The sequence below is a fragment of the Cricetulus griseus genome, chromosome X (genome assembly GCF_003668045.3).
Source record: "Cricetulus griseus strain 17A/GY chromosome X, alternate assembly CriGri-PICRH-1.0, whole genome shotgun sequence".
NCBI lineage: Eukaryota > Metazoa > Chordata > Mammalia > Rodentia > Cricetidae > Cricetulus > Cricetulus griseus.
In genome coordinates, this window is record NC_048604.1 from 17,917,863 (window position 1) to 17,937,937 (window position 20,075).

A 20,075-nucleotide genomic window follows, 5' to 3' on the forward strand; every position below is an offset into this window, starting at 1 on the left:
GACAGATTGTAGTTCTAAAAACATAGCTACTTTGTGGGCTAGGTTGCTATGCAGTGAAGCATCTGGGCTACATCACTACATAAAGATCCCATTTATCAGAAACCATTGGTCTATGGGAATATGAGGAATAAGTAACTACACCACAGAGAAGGTAGATACAGTCTGATAACCCGTCTGGCAGGTGGCAATATAAAATCTTAACATAGAGAATTGCCTAGGATCACTTCTTTATGATTTAGCATAGGTACAGATTATCCAGTATGATCCCCCATAGTTTTCCTTTGTGACACCAACCCCTTGAAATGTGTGGATGTCTGCTTTTCCTCAGTAGAATTCATGCTTATAAATTTATGCTTCTTTCCTACACTATAACATGGATTTATATATTTAGTTAGTTTTGGGTTGTTATCACACTTTATAAACTCTTCTCTTTCTTGAAATATAAACTCCCAAATCCTTAAAAACAATAAATCTCTTGTTTACATGACTTACACAGCGTGTCACACAGAATCATAAGGAATTTATGAAAGAGGTTTGTGTTACTACCAATCAGTGCTGTTCTTATTGCCCCACACTGACTTCTGTGGTTAAAGCCATCTTCTTAATTACAAAATTCTTCTGTTTTTTGTTTTGGGGGTGGTGGTAGCTTTATTTTTATTTTATTTTATTTTAATGTGGTTGATAGGTGCATTAAACATATTAGATACTGAAAGTGAAAATTTTAATATAATGCATCACAGCTTCCATTTTGAATGCCAGCTCTACCTTTATGTAAATTCATTAAGTTGGGTAGAAGTTAGGCCTGGCTCATTTTGGTGTGTGATGTTTTATTTATTTGCCAGTTTTTTTTTTTAGTTTTGTTTTTTGGAGACAGGGTTTCTCTGTGTAGCCCTAGGTGTCCTGGAACTCACTTTGTAGACTAGTCTGGCCTCAGACTCAAAGTGCTGGAATTAAAGATGTATGTAACTACACCTGGTTGTAAGCTTTTTATTTTTGAATAATAAAGTTTTATTTCAAAACAACACCAAAACCGACACACGAGAATAAAGAGTTTCATGAGCCATGAAACCTTTTAGATCTGTGCAATGTTTGAGCTTCTACAAAGAGCCTCCCTGGCTCAAATGAAGAGGGATGCACATCTGAAATGAAGCCCTTCTCTCTTGGACCTGGTGGATAGTGGTGACACAGATTGTCTTTTTACCTTCCAGGTGACCATTTGAAGATCTGTTCCCAGGGATATACCTGCTGTTCTCAAGAGATGGAAGAGAAGTACAGCCTGCAAAGTAAAGACGATTTCAAAAGTGTGGTCAGTGAACAGTGCAATCATTTGCAAGCCATCTTTGCATCTCGTTACAAGAAGTTTGATGGTATGTGATCTAATTTGCATGCAAGAGGTGACAGCTGTTTTGTATGATCGCTTCTTAGATGTCTTCTTTCTCAGTACTTCACTTTTCTCCCAAGATGTGGTTGGTAGTGGTGGTTGAAGTAGGCTTCCAGAGGCAAGTTACAAGCAGCTTGCACTGGCATCTGTATACTAGGCATTATGGAAATATGGTCAAAGGGAGTTAAAAATAGATGAGGTTAATTTAAATGCTTTCCTTGTCTTTCTTTGGGTGAATGCTGCATAGTGTTGTTGACGCAAGTCACTGGGAAAAAAAGACTTCCTAATAAAAAGCAGGCATCTCAAAACTGTCTTAGCTTCCCCCCTCCATCCAGTAGAGAGATTCTGCAGATGCTGGACTTCATATTAAATTTCACAATGGATTGCCAACTAGAATTCTTCGAATCCCCATAGCAAATAGACAAGATTGGTGCTCAGCTCTTGAGCATCCATGCAGCCAGTAACCTGGAAGTGGCCATTAGTCTATAGCCTTTACCAAGCTTAGCTGCCTCTCCAGGCTCATTATTAGCTGAGGTCTGCTATAGTCTTTCCATGGAAAAAAAACACAACAGAACTCTATACCCTTTTACATGTATACTTTTATTTAATCGAGAGGATGTAAGAAGATAAGAGGTACTTCAAGCCCTACCTGAAGCCACGCTACAGATAACAGATGCAAAACTAGAATATGAGGTCCCAAACACCCCAGGGTTCCTCTCTGTGATGTTTCTCACTCGTGATTGTTGTGAAGTAGACTTGATTTAATCAGAACAATTTCCTTTGTGCCTGTTTTAAAGGCCATTCTAATTACATAGTACCTTTGAAGCAAGCTTTTCTTGACATTATGCGTGGTGATGTAGTACAAGGCAAATTTTCTAGATGTGAAATGTCTTTTGAGTATTGCTGCAAAGGGTTTGTTACCATGGTGAGTAGTTAGACTAAATTAGATTTGATAGAGCTGATAAGACAGTCCCCAACTATAGAACAGGTTCTATTTCAGGCGTTTATTTTGAGAGTCATTATTCGAAAGTTTTTTTGTAACCAATTTAATAAGTATTAGTAAGCTGTCCAGGCTAGACTATAATGCATGCAATTTGTAATGTAGTTGTACTTAATGCTGTCTGGATATTATAGTGTATGTCATTGATCCTATTCACTGTTTCAAGTACACTGTGTGCCAAACATACTTGGACTTATTTTTGCATGCTGAGACCGGGGAAGGAACCCCGGACATTACATATGCTACACCTATACCTCTTATACACTGACCTATACCTCCAATCTGTTTGGTCTTATTTCTATCTCCTTTCTCTGGATGGGTGAGAATAAATATATGTATCTTTATATCCTGATTAACTCAACTCTGGTATACCTGGCTCCTTCTGTTAAAAAGCACATGCTAATGCTTTGTGAAAATAGATATTATTGGCAAGTACAGGATCAGACCCTTCCTTGTCTCTAAAAACAATGACTCATTACCCACCCCCTCCAACTCCATCTAATTTTTTGAGAGGCCTGTGATTTGTTATTTTGCTTTGACTTCCCTAGTGCTCGTATTACAGGTGTGTACTATATGCCTAGAAACAGTGAAAGTCTCTTGACTCTGCCATATCAGAGACGTGACTGCTTTAAACATCACCACATGGGACTTTCCCATACCAGAGCTAGAAAGGAAACTTATGTCCTGCCCCTGTTTGAGAGTGTGATGTAGTGAAGATAAACTTATTTCCAAGTCCCCAAGCCCAACTTCTCTAAGTTATCCCTTTTCTTTTCTTTTCTTTCTTTTTTTTTTAGGTGAAGTACACTTGGGGGTTAAGATAATGCTTTTAATACAAGCTTAAACTTGAGGGGAAAAGGGGGACTCAGAAAAAAGTAAGACATATCCAAGAGCATAGGTGTGGGCTTCTCAAAGAGAAAGTTGTAGAATATAACAAATACTCAAGTCTGGGTATAGACGTCTCCAAAAAAAATTGTCCTGTTTCTGGTTACACACATCTTTCTCTGGAATAGAGCCCACAGTCATTGCCTATGGCTCTGCTGATTTAAAGTTCTCCATCCCCATGGTTTTATAGCAATATAGTACATAGTATGATTACAGTGTGCAAGCTTTCTTTTAACGAAAACTGTATAGAGAGCCGTTATCAGTAAGTGTTAACATATGCTTGGATTTTTTAAAATATAGAAACAATTGTTCTTGTTCTTCACATGCAATAAATACGCTAAAATTGTACCTTTATCGGTTCCAAAACATACTAAAAATGATTATAGAACTCCCGTGCATTTCTTGTGACTCTAACTTAAAATATGGCAAAGACAATAAAGTTAATGAGCACCAATTAAAATTCGTTGTAAGCCGCTGAAATCTGTTTGGTCTGGAGATCAGAACAGAGCTGGGATACTTTGCACATTTTTTTAAGTTTTCTGAAATAATTTTCCGTGGCAAAACATCAGTTGTCTGGTTCCCAGCAATCCTTTAGTGGGTGCTACATCAGTTGTTTGATTGATAGATATATTTTTAAAAGATCCAGGGGTGTTGAGTAAAGTGCTTTAAGGTTATTTCAATTCTCAGAAGTCCAGAGGTAAGGTGTTTTGATCAAAGAACTGTCCGGAACTGTGATAAAAAGGATAAATGTGTGTCTTTGATGTAAATGGAAGAGAGGAAATTTGGCAAAAAAACAAGATGGTGGCTGGTGAACCAAGGACAGCAAAGTTGCACACAACCCCCTTGGAGATACATAGCAAAAGGAAACAGGGAAATAGTAGTAGGTCCATTGACTTCAAAAGAGGGTCTGTCCATGCCCAAGCTCAAATGCATACTCAAAGAGCTGATTTTGGGCCCTGGCTACTTCCTGGGTTATCAAAGTGGCCTCGCTGACCCATTTTTTGGATACTCTGCCTCCATTGCAAGTGAGGGGTGTGTTACCTGCTCTTGTGTTTTTGGACTCCCCAAATGTGAAGAACAAATCCTTTTTCCCATTCCTTTGTCTCAAAGGAATTTTTGGGGTGTGTGGGATTGTTTGTTTTGCTTCTCTGCTTTCTGTTTTCTATTGTTATATATCTCAAGTGAATATATAGTTTATAAGTTGATTTGTACATTTTAAGCTGTGTGTATGTTTTCAAACCTGGGTAAATACAAGAAGAGACCTCATTTGGCAGTATCTCCGTGTAGTGCTTCAGCCAGTTTTGTGGGTTTATTTTCAAAATATTAAAATTGTATTACTCCTACTTATTATTATTATTATTGCTATTGTTATTATTAATGTTATTATCGTGTATGTGTGTGTATGCATGTATACCTGGTGTGTTCATGCCATGGGTATGTGTCAAAGTCAGGCAACAATTTTTAGGAATTAGTTCTCTGTTTCTACTGTGGGTTTTGGGATCAGACTTGGCTTTTACTTACTGAGCCATGTTGCCAGGTCACCTATGCTTTAAATGTGTGTCTCTGGGTGTGAGGACTGGCAAGATGTTTTGTCAACTCTATCTTAAAATGGTCCTAGAGCCAGAGCATTAGGGTGACAGGGCTAGCTGCTCCCCCTCTTGGCCAGTCTTGGGAATTTTTTAGTAGTAAAACTGCTAATTAGCTGAAGCAGTTGTCTCATGAATATGCTAATAAGCCAGTTCAGTGGGGGCTGGGGAAGAATTGCTTGGCAAAGGATAGAAATAGTAGAAGTGGCGCATAATCCGTGTTTGGGGACTACAACAAAATGTCTGGCACTTTGTGAGACTACATTGTTTTTTAAAAGAAACATAGGTTATTAAGGTGATCAAAGCAACTGTGTTAAATACATTTCTGGATTACATAATAAATGATGTAATAGCCATGAAGAAATACTACTGCCAAACAACTCTCTGAATCAAACTAGATATTTGCTAGATATTTTGCACACTTTAAGAAATTTTATGGAACCAAAGATGACACCTGATACTAACTTATTGGGAACACTCTCTTAATTTGTCATTTTAGGAAGAAATTAAGCCACTTTGGTTGGGAGGCAGAAAACAGCAAATTTTCAGCCTGGTTCTGTAGCAGGACCTCCTGTGACCTGGGCTAATTAACCGGGTCTCAGTTTTCCCATCCATAAAATGAGGGGTTGGGTTAGATGTTCCCTTAAAACCCTTTCAATTCTAAAAATTCTCTGAATCTTTTAAACATGTGACTAGACCAGCTGCTTAAGTGAAAGGTCTTACAAGTTGTTAATTAGCCATCTGTACGATACCCTCTCTTTCCCTCCTGTCATTTCTTAACCCCCAGCTACTTTCACCAGGTCTTTGAAAACCTTCCCATGAGCCTGCAGCTTGTTAACTTGAATAATGGTAGAAATTTTCTGAATTAGCTTAAAATGCACATAAAAGACATAATTGTCTGTCCTATCTATCTGCCTGGGCTGTGTAAGCTAGAGTAGCTATCATTCACAGGCCTGCCCCCGCCCCCAGGTTCCTATCATCTCACACAGGCATGACATGAAACAGTCTTCAGACTTAGCTGAATCTGTGTTTTAATCACTGTAGTTCTTATCACTCATTATTTCATTAATCCAGGAGGAAAACCAATGTGGAGGCTCAGTGGGCTGAAGGCATTGAAATTATAGGCCTGTGAAACTAATAACCTCGGTGAGAGTGAACTGTTCACTCACCTTTAATGATAAAAACACCTAACTAAACTCCATGGCCATTATCTTAGTTGAAAACTGTAGATTTTTTCCTAGTCCCTATCTTTAACTGTTTTAAACAAAACTTTGTGGATTTGTTATTGGAGTTTGTTGCTACCCATATTAATAAAGACCTCCTTTTTAGGTTGTCTTATTATGATGATTTATTTACTTTTACTTTATGTGCCTACATATATGTAGGCACATTTTGCCTACATGTATGTCTGTGTGAGGATTTTGGATTCCCACTGGAACTAGAGTTACAGTTTTGAGCTGCCATGTGGGTGCTGGGAATTGAACCCAGGTCCTCTGCAAGAGCAGTCAGTGCTCCTAACTGCTGAGCCATCTCTCCAACCCCCCTAAAACACATATTTTAAATATTATGGAAATATATATAGTAATATAAACACGGATTTTTTGTTGTTGGAGACAGGATCTTATTATGTGGATCAGGATGACCTCGAACTCACAGAGATCCACCTGTAATTAATGGAGTGTGTGATCACTGCTTGTTTTAGCTTGGGTTTTTAAAGGTTTATTTTTAATTAGGTATATAGGTATGTGTTCATATGTGAGTATATGTGCAACAGTGCGGGTGCCTGGGGAGGGCCAGATGAGGGCCTTAGATGCCCTGGAGGTAGAGTTATAGACTGTTGGGAGCCTCTTCATGTGGGTGCTGGCAATCGGACTAGGATCCTCTGCAAGAGCAGTGTGTACTCTGAATACCTGAGTCCTTTCTCCGGCCCCTCGATTGCTTTTTTTAATCCTCACTTCAGATTTTAGTCCTTACGACTTTAAAACAATTGTTGCTATTTGAAACCTCATTCCAGTGTAGTGGGCAACAATTCACAGGCAGAGTAGCCACAAAGCACAAAGAAAGACATGGGGCCATTTGGCCTATTGAAAAATACATTGTCCTCGATCACACTAGCTGCCTTTGATTTTCGTCTGAAGGCACTGCTATTTTTCCTGTGTACTTTTGTTAACGCCTTTAAAAATATATATACTTGTTTATTTTCATTTTGTGTGTTTTCATGATTATTTTCGTGCATGCGTGCCTGGTGCCCATGAAGGGAAAAAGAGGACATTAGATACTCGAGACCTGGAGTTACAGGCAACTGTGAGCCACCATGTAGGCGCTGGGAACTGAACCCTGACCTTCTGCTCTCCCTGCTAACCCTGCTCTCTGGCCCCCAACTCTTTTAATGTATCTATGGAAGTTGATGTGAATGATTATTAGCAGTTTTAGTTTTCAGGTTTTTTGTTCTCTGAGATGTCAGCATTTGCTGTGGCATTATCTCATTTCATTTGAAAGTGTGTGTGCAGTTTCTGCTGGATCCAGAGCCATGTTAGCTTGAGCCTTTGCAGTTAGCTGCAACTTCTTTTAAAAGTATACCACCAGGAAGAAGTTACTAATCTAGCTGGAGGCAAGTACAAACTTCACTGTTTGGTTGTGTCCTGAGCCTGGGAATTTGAAATTCTGTCCCTCATTTTAGCCCTCTTTTATGTGTCTGCCGGGCCAGGTAAGGCTCCAACTGCTTGACTGAGCAAATTCCTGAGTCAGTCATGCTTTAGCCCACTCTTGTTCATTGGTCCAACCCATCTTCATCATCCTTCCTCTTGGGAGAATTAATGGAACACTGGGAACTTAGAAATGAATATGACTCAAATATCAAGCATAACCCACTGGCACACCTTTTAGGTGATTGATTTGGCAATGTATTAGAAGTTTTAAATACATTCATATCCTTTGACCTAATAATTGTACTGCTGGGTATGTATCCTAAGGAAAGGGAGATGTACATAAAGATTAATGGAAGATGTTACTAGGATGAACGTCACAGCATTAATTAGAATACTAAAATGTGGAAATAAGCCAAAATGTTTTGTGTGAGAGAAATAGTCTTTCCCAAGGAAGAGCACATCAATTGTTTATCCAATACAATACCAAATTATTGACCTTGAAAGTACACGTGCAAGTAACGATTGGGCAGCTTATACTTAGGAGTGTGTGTGTGTGTGTGTGTGTGTGTGTGTGTGTGTGTGTGTGTGTGTAACAACAATTAATGAAAAGAGAGACCATAAGTTTGAAAGAGAGCAAAGAGGGGTATATGGGAGGGCTTGGAGGGAGGAAGGGAAAAAATGATGTAATTATACTATAACCTCAAAAAATAAATAATTAAAAAATAAAATGTTCGCCATATTAAAAATGATGCTTCTGAAGAATCTTTAATCAAATAGGAAATGTTAAGTCCCTATTGTTACATGACAGTAGGATGAAAGCATTAGGCTGTCGATCATGTGACTATATATTTTCATGGAAAAAAAAAGACAAGAAATGCAATAAGATGTTGGAGCTTTATTTCAAGTTGTGGAATTACAGGCAATTGGAATCTTCTACATACCTATCCTAACTTTCAAATTGCTATGGCGAGAAACATTTTGTTCAGCAAAAGTAGTACTTTTCTTGATGAGAAAAGTGAATGGTGGTAGTTTTAAAGTGATGTTTTTCTTTGTTGTCACTGTTTACTCTAGACAATTTAGGGGGAAAAAAAGCCTCTACTGATGAAACTGAGTAAAAGAAAGAAAGACTCTTTTTTGCAGACAGGAAGGAATACCATTGTTTTCTAATTATAAAATACTCTTGAAGCTACAGGAGAAAGAACCCCTGTACACTGTTGTAGGGATTGTAAGATTAGCATAGTGACTGGAATTGAGGAGATGTACAGATTCTAAGAATGGCCTAGTGACTATGAAGTGGAGGAGATCTTCCATGTGGCCCAGAGGTTCCACTGCTGGACAGAGAACCAAAAGAAATGAAATCTATCTGTCAAAGTCACAACTTCCCCCCACAGTTCATAGTGGCCAGGATGTGGAATCAGCTTGTCTATCAACTGACTAATGGAATGAGAAAATATGATGTTCACACTCGGAGTACCATTCCATCATAAGAATGAAATTCTAACATTTGTGACAGTGTCCAAGTACTACATGAATCTTAAGAAGGCTCTGTAGAAGTTGAGAGTAGATTCATGGTGTGGTGAGTGAGTGAAGTAGGGAGGAGAAGAGGGAAGAGGTTGGTCATTGGTTAAATTTGTTGTTGCCTAGGAGGAGTAAGCTCCGGTGTGCCGTTGCCAAGTAGGTTGACCATAGTATATACCTCAAAATACAAGAGTAATTTGAATATACTTGGCAAAAAGCATTGACAAAAGTTTAAGGTGACAGATATGTTACTTCCAAGTTGATCATTGCCTAATGCATTTGTGAGTCAAAATATCCATCTTAACTCATGAATATATGGAAACGTTATGTGTCAATCAAAAATTTTTCATGTCATTGAAAATTTTGAGGGAATAAAACATTGAGAAACATATTGATTACAGTCATATTTGATCATTAACATTGCACCTTCACCACTGTATTTACTTCATCCTTTTTGTTTGTGTGCCAACATATCCTACATACATGCAATTAGAATCACTAATTAAATGATTGGTGCCATGATTTTTCTTGATATGAGATCATGAATAGATATATATTATAGGGTTTGTGAGGCGATGTGATATCCTGCACACAAAATGTAGCATTGGAAAGCTTGTTGTGGCTACTCTAGCTTCCTAGTTTACTTACAAGTGCTCAAAGCCTTCTCTGGAGGACTATTCAATGCAAAATAATGTAAGTCCAAGTGGCTCACTTTGGCACACTGAATGATGTCGGCAGAAGTACTAACTACATGGTACTGCATCTGAATCGCTGGCAACTTAGGTCCATGAGAGAATAAACACTCTATTTTCTCCCCAGGAGAAGTCATTAATAAAATTAACCTAGGAAAGAAAAGATTGATCCTTTGGCAGGATCCCCTAGCACTCTTTGATATGCTAACAGCCCCAAATGAGGGCTGCAGCTGGCAATTGGCTTGCCAACTTAGGGGCAGCCTATTAATTTACTATTCTGCTGCTAAACTCAAGTTCAGTATGTGACCTTTTAGTGTCCCCATGCTCTCTCAGGTGCTCTCCAGGAGTGACATGCCATGGCAGAGGAAAGTGCCTGCTATAGACTTTCAGACTACTGGAAAGGCGAGATCCTGCAGTAGACAGTCACAAGTCAACAGTTCCCGTTGTTAGGACAGTGCTTTCTGTTTCTGTTTTTCTTTCCATTTGTAGATGCCCATTGTAGCTTCTCTTCATTACATACTTGTTCTCAGTGAGAGAATGGATGGAGTATGATTCCTTCAGCTTGCCTAACAGAAAAGGATGAGCTGTAGCACTTAGAAAGAGGCTTCTGGGGAATTTTGTTGCTGTGATAACTTAGTGTTGGCATGCCACACTAAGGCTGTGAGATGCAGCATTTATAGTGAAGGAGAAATGAACGCTTATACAGAAAAGACAGCTTCCTCATAATGTAAACGAAAGGGGTTGATTTATAGCACCAAACAAATGGATTGAATAGAAAGAGCTTCCAGCCTCTCAAGGTCGTGGGTTCATTCTAGAATACATTCTAGCTCATTCATCAATAGCCAGTCGATTGTTTATGTAGAAGTAACTAATGGTATTTAATAGCACAACCATAGCTCCTTTGACCCTTTTCAAGAATTTTGAATGTTTATTTGATGCAAGACAAGTGGCTGGCGATAGAAATGCCAGGGGCACAAGATGTTCTTTTTTTTTTTTTTTTTTAAAGGCAGGATATTTACATAGAACACTTACTTTGGTGGGAAAAGTTTGGCTTTTCACTCAAGTTTTTCCCATGTTAAATCAGTACTTCCTACACTAGGAATGATTAAATTTTAGCGCTGAGCAGTGCTCACCGGCCCCAAGCTCATTCTTAACATCTAGCAGCCTCTGGTAAATTCAGTAGTATGCAAACGAAGTGCCTGGGAGGAAAGAGGTAATAAGCCCTGATTCCTTAGTTTTGGATGTGTGAGATGGTTATGCAGTCTGTCTTCCAAGTAGTGTAAACTCTCTTCCCATGGTTGACAATGTTCCATTCCTTAGTTTCCACCCAGTAGTTGCTTCCAGTCTCATGGATGTCTGGGACATTTCACAACCTTGGAAGGTAGAGCCATCAAGCATTTCCCTTTGGATAAACAGGTCCAAGTTTTATAAGGCCTCAGGTCTTCTCAGCAGACCTCCAACAGCTTTACCTTCATTTATGTTCCCCCAGATGGATTATGTTCAACACCACTAGGCAAGACATAAACCAGTCTTTTAAAAGATGTGTTAAATACCTGTTGACATAAGGAAATTCTAGGAGTGACAATAGCATCAGCCCATGCATTATTAGTAGTGCCTATGTATACTGAGTGTTACTTTGTGCCAGCATTAGCCATGTGGGGTGAGAGAATAGCGTGTTTTGTAATGGGCCATCAGAGCCCCCCCCCACAAGCATGGCATGTAGCCTCTAAGTAGGACACTTTGTGCTTTCCCCACCATTCAGACTGCTTTAGGTTCATAGCATATTCTAGTGTCGATTTCCACTTTTAAGTTGTGGCCAATTTTGAGCTCTAGGACTATTGGCTGCTTCATCCTTACTGCATGTATGCTTAAGTGCAAAATTACAGAAATAAACCTCTTCGCAAATGCTCGGTTACTGCCTCTTGTCTGACTTTCAGACACCAGCAACTTCACTAAAAACAGGCTCTGTTTGAGCAACATTTCTGCACAAGTACGAGCAGTTGCTGGATAGGAGCTCTAACTTCCAATTAACTCAGCCTCTGATCAGTGGGAACTTTGGTTCACACTACCCTTGGCTGGTTCCCTTAGCCAACGCTTGTATTATAATTGGTTTCATTAACGATTATGGAGGATGATTGCTATGTGTGTTGGCCTAGGCAGGTCTTCTTCAGCAGTTAGGATCTGACCATGATCCTGAGGAACAAGAATAATGTCAAGGATGGGTGGGGCCTAGATAGAGATGAGAGCTGCAGCACTTAACAGAGTTGCTGCAGATGATGGCTGTGACCCCGTACCTGAAAGTCTAATCTGTGCTCTGTTCCTTGCTCTAGAGAAAATGCCATAGAATGGCAAGTAGGGAGCAGTGCAAAGGTGAAAGAATTATGTACAAGCATAGGATAATTGCTAGTTTACCAGAACCAATACAAACTTTTAAAAAACCTCCGATAGAAAATTGTTATGCTTTGGTTGATACTGTGTCTAATTGGTCTAGATTTTAGAATTTACATGTTATTTGCCATCATTTTAAGGCAAATACAAAAACCAGGTGGAATAGTCCCATTAACAAAATGGGTCTAAGGAGAAATGAGTTTGGGTCTCCTTCATGTTCGTTCGGTTGACTCCGGGGTGAAATAGATGAATATTGAGGAACTCACTATATGAAATGAAGGATTAAGAATTGTATAGATGTTTTAAAGTCTCTAGTGCACTCAGAAAACCACAGACTAAAGTGACTGTATAGTAAAGGTACATTGGCTAGGGGAAATTTGTCTTTCTAGAAATTTTTGTTGCAGTCTGATTGGACAGAAGAAAGCTTAAGATACATGGTAAAGCTGTGTGCTTTGACTTGAGCCCATAATAGGCACTCAGTACAGACTTGTCAAATTGCATAGCCATTTGGAGAGATTAAGCTGCGAGGTTTTAACTTGTTATATTAGTTTTATAGAATTTCTCAAGCATTTATTAACCACATACCCATTCAAATATTCTTTATATCTGCAACTTAAATGGCCACATAAAAGAGTCTTTTAATGTGTGAAGGCAAGAAGATAAATTTTCTGGGTAATGAGATACATTAGGATTTAGTGTGTATGTGGCACCACACTAATCTCCTAAAGCACATGCTGCCATAAACACACACACTTGCATGTGCACAGAGGCTTACATTTTGCAAGAAAATGTGAGTGATGGGAGCCAATGTAAAGTCCTGTGGTAATGCTGGACAGAGGGATATGTCATCATCAAATCTGTTTCTTTCTCATTAGGTCATTTTTCTTATGTAACCGTATGCCAAATAGCTGCATCTCTGGGCCAGTTTCAGACCAGCATGATTGAACTTACTGAACATGGTGGTGCACACATTTAATCTCAGCCCTGGGGAGGGAGAGGCAGGCAGGTCCCTGTGAGTTTGAGCCCAGCCTGGCTAACATAGCAAGACTCTGTGTCAAAAAACAAAAACCAGAATGCTGAACTTTCTTCATAGAATGTTTTTGACATACAACACTATGAAGCCCTAAAGGATCAGTCTTGACAATTTTCAAACTTTTAAATTAAATTAAACCCAATGGACCACTGTGTCTCCTACCCCTTAAAACCATGACTGTCGGTGCTGTGGATATAAAAAAAATAGACTAGTTTATTAAATGAATACAAAAGCACTAGCCAAATAATTCTTAACACTGTTTCTTCTGGGGTATACCAATGTTACGAACAATGATAAAAATGTAGGGAAGGATCTGTGGTTGTTGTCAGTTTTTCAAAATAGAACTTGGTTGGCATAAAGTTTGGATACTATTCTCAGTGACCAGGCTTTCTTTTTCCAATATGCATGTATAGCTTACTGGACATGTGTGGTGATATTTTATTTGTGTTGTAACAAATAGAACTTTCCTGAAGATCAGAGTGCAGAGCTAGCCACACTAGTTAGCCATAGAAGCCAGGCAGTTGTGGCACACACCTTTAATCTTAGCATTAGGGAGGCAGAGGCAGGCAGACCTCTGTGAGTTCAAGGCCAACTTGGGCTACTGGAGATTGATCCAGTATAAAAGAGAAACAGCGCTCACACAAAGGTGATCAAAGCACTTGGACATGCCTTTAATCCCAGCACTTGGAAGGTGGAGACAGGAAGGGGTATGGGTGGGTGCAGAGAGGAATGTAAGGCAGTGGGAGACAGGAGTTCATTGCATTCAGTTTGAGGATTCCTAGAGACAGCATCTTGCCCACTGTGGTCTGATGATTTGGTTGAGGTAAAAGGTTTCTCTAGTGGCTGGCTTCTTTACTTCTCTGATCTTTCAGCATTTACCCCGATATCTAACTCTGGGTTTTTATTGTTAAGACCAATTAGAATTCACTCTACAGACATGTACTGACACAATCCTCTTACACATTTTATGCCCCTGATCAACAAGCACCATTTACCAAGGACATGGTAAATGACATAGATCAGATGATATTTGAGATTCCCTAGTACCCTTAGGCTCCCCAACTTGGAATTAAGGGAAAATGCTGCACGTATTAGTCATTTATGTTAACACATAGATGAAAGACCCTATATAAGAAAATTTATCCCCAAGAAACCACAAAACATTGTGGAAGGTAATAGTATTTTTAAGAGGGAATTCATTGGAAAGAAACCCCCATTCTCTGCCTTTAAAACAGTACTGCTTTCCCAGAATACCTTACACTCAGCTGAGTCCCAGGTCTGCAGTGAAATGGAGACGTTTTTCATCAGTTAGAGTTGTTCTCTAACTTGAGGGCACAATAGTCACGCATGGCTAGATCCACACCTAGAGTTTCTGGTTCAGTGAGTCTGGGGTGGGGCCAAGTGCTTGATTTCTGGCAAGTGCCTAGGCAATATTGATGTGCTGTTGATCTTTGGCATACACTTGGAGAGGTTTTCAGGGGAATGTCATAGACAAGAAAAGGCCTCCCCACTTGGATTCCTCCTCGAGTTTGGGTCGTTGAAAGGGCCCCAGAGATATGGTAAAGCATCCTTCTAGATGTGTCTCTGGAGGTGTTTTTCAGAGAAGACTGGTGTATGGGCCAGTGGACTAAGGAGAGGAAGACACTGCCCTTGTAGGCAGCAACATCTAATAGGCTGCTGGTCCTGATGCAACAGTAACACAGTAGAAGTGGGGAACCTAGTTCCTGCTGATGAGCTTTTCAAGTTCCTGTGTTTTCTCCTGCTGGTACTTAGACACATCAGATTTTCCTTGGGACCAGTAGCTCTTTGGGAGGCTTTTTGACCTTGGACTGGGCCTATATCACAGGCCTCTGTCATCCTGAGGCTTCAGCTTCTTAGACTTAGGACATACTGGTCTCCCTGGCTCTCCCGTGTGTTGATAACCATCACAGGACTTTGTAGTCTCTGTGGTTGTGGGAGTCAGTCTAATAAATCCCCTCTATAATTAGTTATTTTTTGGTTCTGTTCCTCTGGAGAACTCTCATAAGTTCTCTTAGTTCTTTGTATTCTCTGCTCTCTTACTAAGAGGATACGTGGGCTTTTTTTATTTGGTTCTTGTGTAGAAGGAACTCTGGAGAAAACACTGGAAACAAAACACCAGAAGTAGTGGAAAGAAAGGGGAAAAATCCACAACTAGAAACAAGAGTGAAGAAACAAACCAAAAGACAAAGGCTACAAATCTGGAAGCAGAAAGAACTTTGGACTTTAGCCCTAAACCTCAAAGAAGTATGTATTGATGAGTTAGGGGCACAAGAAGCATTGATATGGTCTCTCTTGGCATGTAGGGAAAGCTATACTTCTCTTCTTCCGAAAGGCTCTTCTCAGTCCCAGAGTTTTGAAAACCTATTTGGAATGAGCTGTGAGTCTCTGGTTTGTCCTCCCAGCGTGGGAAGAGAACACACTTGTGGCACTCTTGCAGTTTGATGAGTACACCAGTGCTCTGCCTTTCAAGTGGCATCACGTTTTCTTCCCATCCACTTAGACACAGCTTCTCATTGGATGAAGTCCTTATATTTTGCTCTGGTATTCATTATATTTCCTGCTTATAAACTTAATATCATGGGGTGTTTATTTTTATACCAGGCAAGAAATTCTTTAAGAATGATTAATGTTAGTTTCTCATTCTTTTTTTTTTTAAAGAAATCTTTGAGTAAGTGCACATACATGTGCATACAGTCTTGTGTTAATACAAGTCCACATGGCTCAGTGTGGAGTAAAGGTCAGAGGACAACCTGGGTATCAGTCCTCATCTTGTGTGTTACAGGATCAAGAAGATGAATAGTGTGGATGTGAGGCTAGCTGACCTGGCAATTCTCCTGTGTTTCTCTTTGCACTTCAAGTGAAAAATTTACCATTTTTATTGAAAAAAATAAAATCTTCAGCACTCTGGCTTTGTATGGTGGCCAAGGCATAAATCTGAAACATCCAGATATTGTCATTTGCATTTTCAGTTATTTTTTCCATGTCATTTTACATATACACCAGAGCTGTAATGATATTATGACTTCATCTCTGCAACCTTTAGAACCCCAAAGACAAGTTGAATACCATTGTAACAGTAGCATCACAGAGAAACCCCTCAAGAAATTATTTCCAGAAGGAGATATTTGATTCTAGGGCTGTTTCATTATGTTCTGTGTCCCCAAGCATTTTCCATTTTCCAAGCATGTCCTGTAGATAAGTTTTAAAAAAAGTTGGAAACAACAATCTTTGAAACAACTGTCCTAATCTTATGTCATAATCGTATGATTTACTTTGGTTTAGAGCAGTAGTTCTCAACCTGTGAGTCGTTGGTTTGCTTGAAGGAGGTGTTGAACAATGCTTTCCGGAGGTCACATATCAGATATCCTTCATATCAGATATTTACGTTACAATTCATAACAGGAGCAAAATTACAGTTATGAAGTTGCAATGAAAGCAGTTTTATGGTTGGGGGTCACAGCATTGGGCAGGGTGAGAACCACTGTCTAGACCATCAACATGAGGATCTGTATTAAAGGGTCACAGCATTAGGAAGGGTGAGAACCACTGTCTAGACCATCAACATGAGGATCTGTATTAAAGGGTCACAGCATTAGGAAGGGTGAGAGCCACTGTCTAGACCATGAACATGAGGAACTGTATTAAAGGGTCACAGCATTAGGAAGGGTGGGAACCACTGTCTAGACCATCAACATGAGGAACTGTATTAAAGGGTCACAGCATTAGGAAGGTTGAGAACCACTGTCTAGACCATCAACATGAGGATCTGTATTAAAGGGTCACAGCATTAGGAAGGGTGAGAGCCACTGTGTAGACCATCAACATGAGGAACTGTATTAAAGGGTCACAGCATTAGGAAGGTTGAGAACCACTGTCTAGATCATCAACATGAGGAACTGTATTAAAGGGTCACAGCATTAGGAAGGGTGAGAACCACTGTCTAGACCATCAACATGAGGAACTGTATTAAAGGGTCACAGCATTAGGAAGGGTGAGAACCACTGTCTAGACCATCCACATGAGGAACTGTATTAAAGGGTCACAGCATTAGGAAGGTTGAGAGCCACTGTCTAGACCATCAACATGAGGATCTGTATTAAAGGGTCACAGCATTAGGAAGGGTGACAACCACTGTCTAGACCATGAACATGAGGAACTGTATTAAAGGGTCACAGCATTAGGAAGGGTGGGAACTACTGCTCTAGGGTCTTATAAAGATATTTTGGGAAAACCTCATCTTTTAGTGATACTGTGTTCTTGTATATCTATTTTTGCTTGTTTGTTTTTAGTTGCTGCTGCTGCTGTTTTCTGGCTTACTTGTTTGTTCATTTATTTGTTTTAAGCCAGTCTTGTGTTCAGCCTCAGCTTGACTGGGTAGCTGAGGTTAGCCTTGAACTCCTGATCCTCCTGCCTCCCAAGTGCTAGCATTCCAGGCCGGCATCACCATGTCCAGCCTGCCATTGTTTGTTGAGGGATTTCAGAATGTTGTACTGATTCCTGAGAAGCTGCTAATTTAAGTTTTCCTTCTCCTTATCTTGGATGTGGGCATCTATGAAAGAGTAACTTTGTGATAGACTAATTTTCACTGACAAAGAATTTGAGATGCAAATGCCTCAGAAGTACACTCTACATACAAACATGCTTCCCAGTTGGATGACACAAATGCTTTTCTTTTCAAGTTTATCTCATTCACTTATTGAATTACTGGAAAACAGCCTTTCTTATTTTTTCTCCCTCCCTTTTTTGGATTTTTCTTTTTAGAATTCTTCAAAGAACTGCTTGAGAATGCAGAGAAATCCCTGAATGATATGTTTGTGAAGACATATGGCCACTTATACATGCAAAATTCAGAGCTATTTAAAGATCTCTTCGTAGAGTTGAAGCGCTACTATGTGGCGGGAAACGTGAACCTGGAAGAAATGCTAAATGACTTCTGGGCTCGCCTTCTGGAGCGCATGTTCCGCCTGGTGAACTCTCAGTACCATTTTACAGATGAGTACCTGGAATGTGTGAGCAAATATACAGAGCAGCTGAAGCCCTTTGGAGATGTCCCTCGGAAACTGAAGCTCCAGGTTACGCGTGCCTTTGTTGCAGCCCGGACTTTTGCTCAAGGCTTAGCAGTTGCAAGGGATGTAGTGAGCAAAGTCTCTGTGGTAAGTTCTCTGTGTGTCTTCTGTGTTTTGAGTTTTGGTTGGTTTGGTTTCAAACGGAGGTTGGAGAAAGGTTGGTAAAGAAGTCATTGGGGTTCCATTGGTTCAATAATAATCTTTTCTTGGTATCTCACTTCCCACACTTTGGCCACATGCATGCAGTACTAGGGTAAGCTCTATTTTTGTTTGTTTATTTTTTGAGACAGTGTTTCTCTGGGTAGCCCTGCCTGTCCTAGAACTCACTCTGTAGACCAGATTGGCCTTGAACTCCTAGCGATCTACCTGCCTCTGTCTCTGCCTCCTTGGTGCTGGGATTAAAGGCATGCACCACCACTGCCCAGCTAGGATAAATATCTTTATATATCATTGTTATTTTCTGTAGTCTCTTTGGTAGCCATTCTTAGATGGGCATGTACATTGACTCCAAAATCTTAATTTTAAAATGATTTTAGCAAATCAACATTCATCTGATCTGCTTTTAGTTCTTTTTCTTCTTGCAAAAGCCACCCCCTTCCCCCTTTCTCATGCTCCACACTCAGTTCTTTTTTTTCCACACATGGTTATTTTAAATGACCATGTTTGAGCCCACTAGTTGCAGACTAGGAAATCATCAGTATTCATGAGTGTTTGTTTAATGCGCACACATTGTAAAGTGTGCTAGAACTTTCATGACAATGACTGCACTATTCAGGTCTTGATCATGAATTTGGTTATAGGATTATCATAAAGAAAATACTATTGTAATATGTGGTAAGAAATGAACCTCTTGTAAACTAAAATGAGTTGGATTAGAAAAGGATTTTTCAGACTTTGTTCCATGGAGCCACCTTAGAAAGGGCCTTCATGAGTGTGTAAGACTGAGCATCGGTGCTTTAAGTGCCACAGAGAGGCTTTGCTCTCCTAGATTTCCTGCAGTAGGATTTTGAGCAAGATTTCAAAGTGGAAATGGTTCACCGTTTGGTGAGATTTGCAGGCTTTTAGTTTCTGTAGCACTGGGACTAGAACCCTGGGGCTTTGCAGATGTATAGTCCACGCTCTACTACTGAGCTGTAACCCTTAAGCCCCTGAACATTTTTGAAGGACCTTACACCACTACGCTGATGTGAAGCATTTTGGAATCTGGGACTGCAGAAGGTGTTGAGTGTGCAGAGCTTTATGACTGATGTGGGAAGGTCCATCTCACTGTGGATGATGCTGCTACCCATGGGAAGGTCCTCATTGGTATAAGACAGCAGATTGAGCAAGCTATGGAGAGCAAGCCAGTAAGCAGTTCTCCTCCATGGCTTCCTCAGTGTGGGCTGTGGCCCAGGATATGTAAGACAAACATTTAGTCATGTCTATCACAGCAATAGAAATTTAAGTTAAGACATCTTTTATGGCTTAATACCAGGGAGAGGCATCTATACTGAAGCAAAGTCATCTTTGCCAGACTGCTCTTAGGGCTCTTATCTTAGGCTCCCAGTTTGTAAGCCACTGTTCAAAACCCTGTGTGCATAAACAGTAGCTTTTTCTTTTGTCATTTGCTTGTTTCTGTGATTAGACAAAAGGTCAATGTGAAAAATGGACAGTACTACAAAACACCCACCAGATTAACTTTCACAGAGCTCATCTACAGTTAGGATGACCATGTAATTTATTATCCAAGCCAAGGCACTTACTGTCTAAACCAACAGATGCTTATTAACAAACATAACCAGGCAACAGGGACTACTAACTGTTAATGAGCAACCAAGTGCACAGAATGTACTGTCACCTTAGTTAGAGAGGAAGCTGGGA

General features: G+C 39.9%; 1 protein-coding gene across 1 annotated transcript in view; it reads left to right on the forward strand.

Annotated features, from left to right (window-relative positions):
• Window positions 1–20,075, forward strand: part of Gpc4 (glypican 4) — a 113,897-nt gene that overhangs the window by 73,730 nt on the left and 20,092 nt on the right. The window contains exons 2-3 of the mRNA XM_027432091.2: window positions 1,209–1,367; window positions 17,911–18,302. Of these exons, the coding sequence (XP_027287892.1) occupies window positions 1,209–1,367; window positions 17,911–18,302 (551 nt within the window). The remainder of the gene's footprint in view (window positions 1–1,208; window positions 1,368–17,910; window positions 18,303–20,075) is intronic.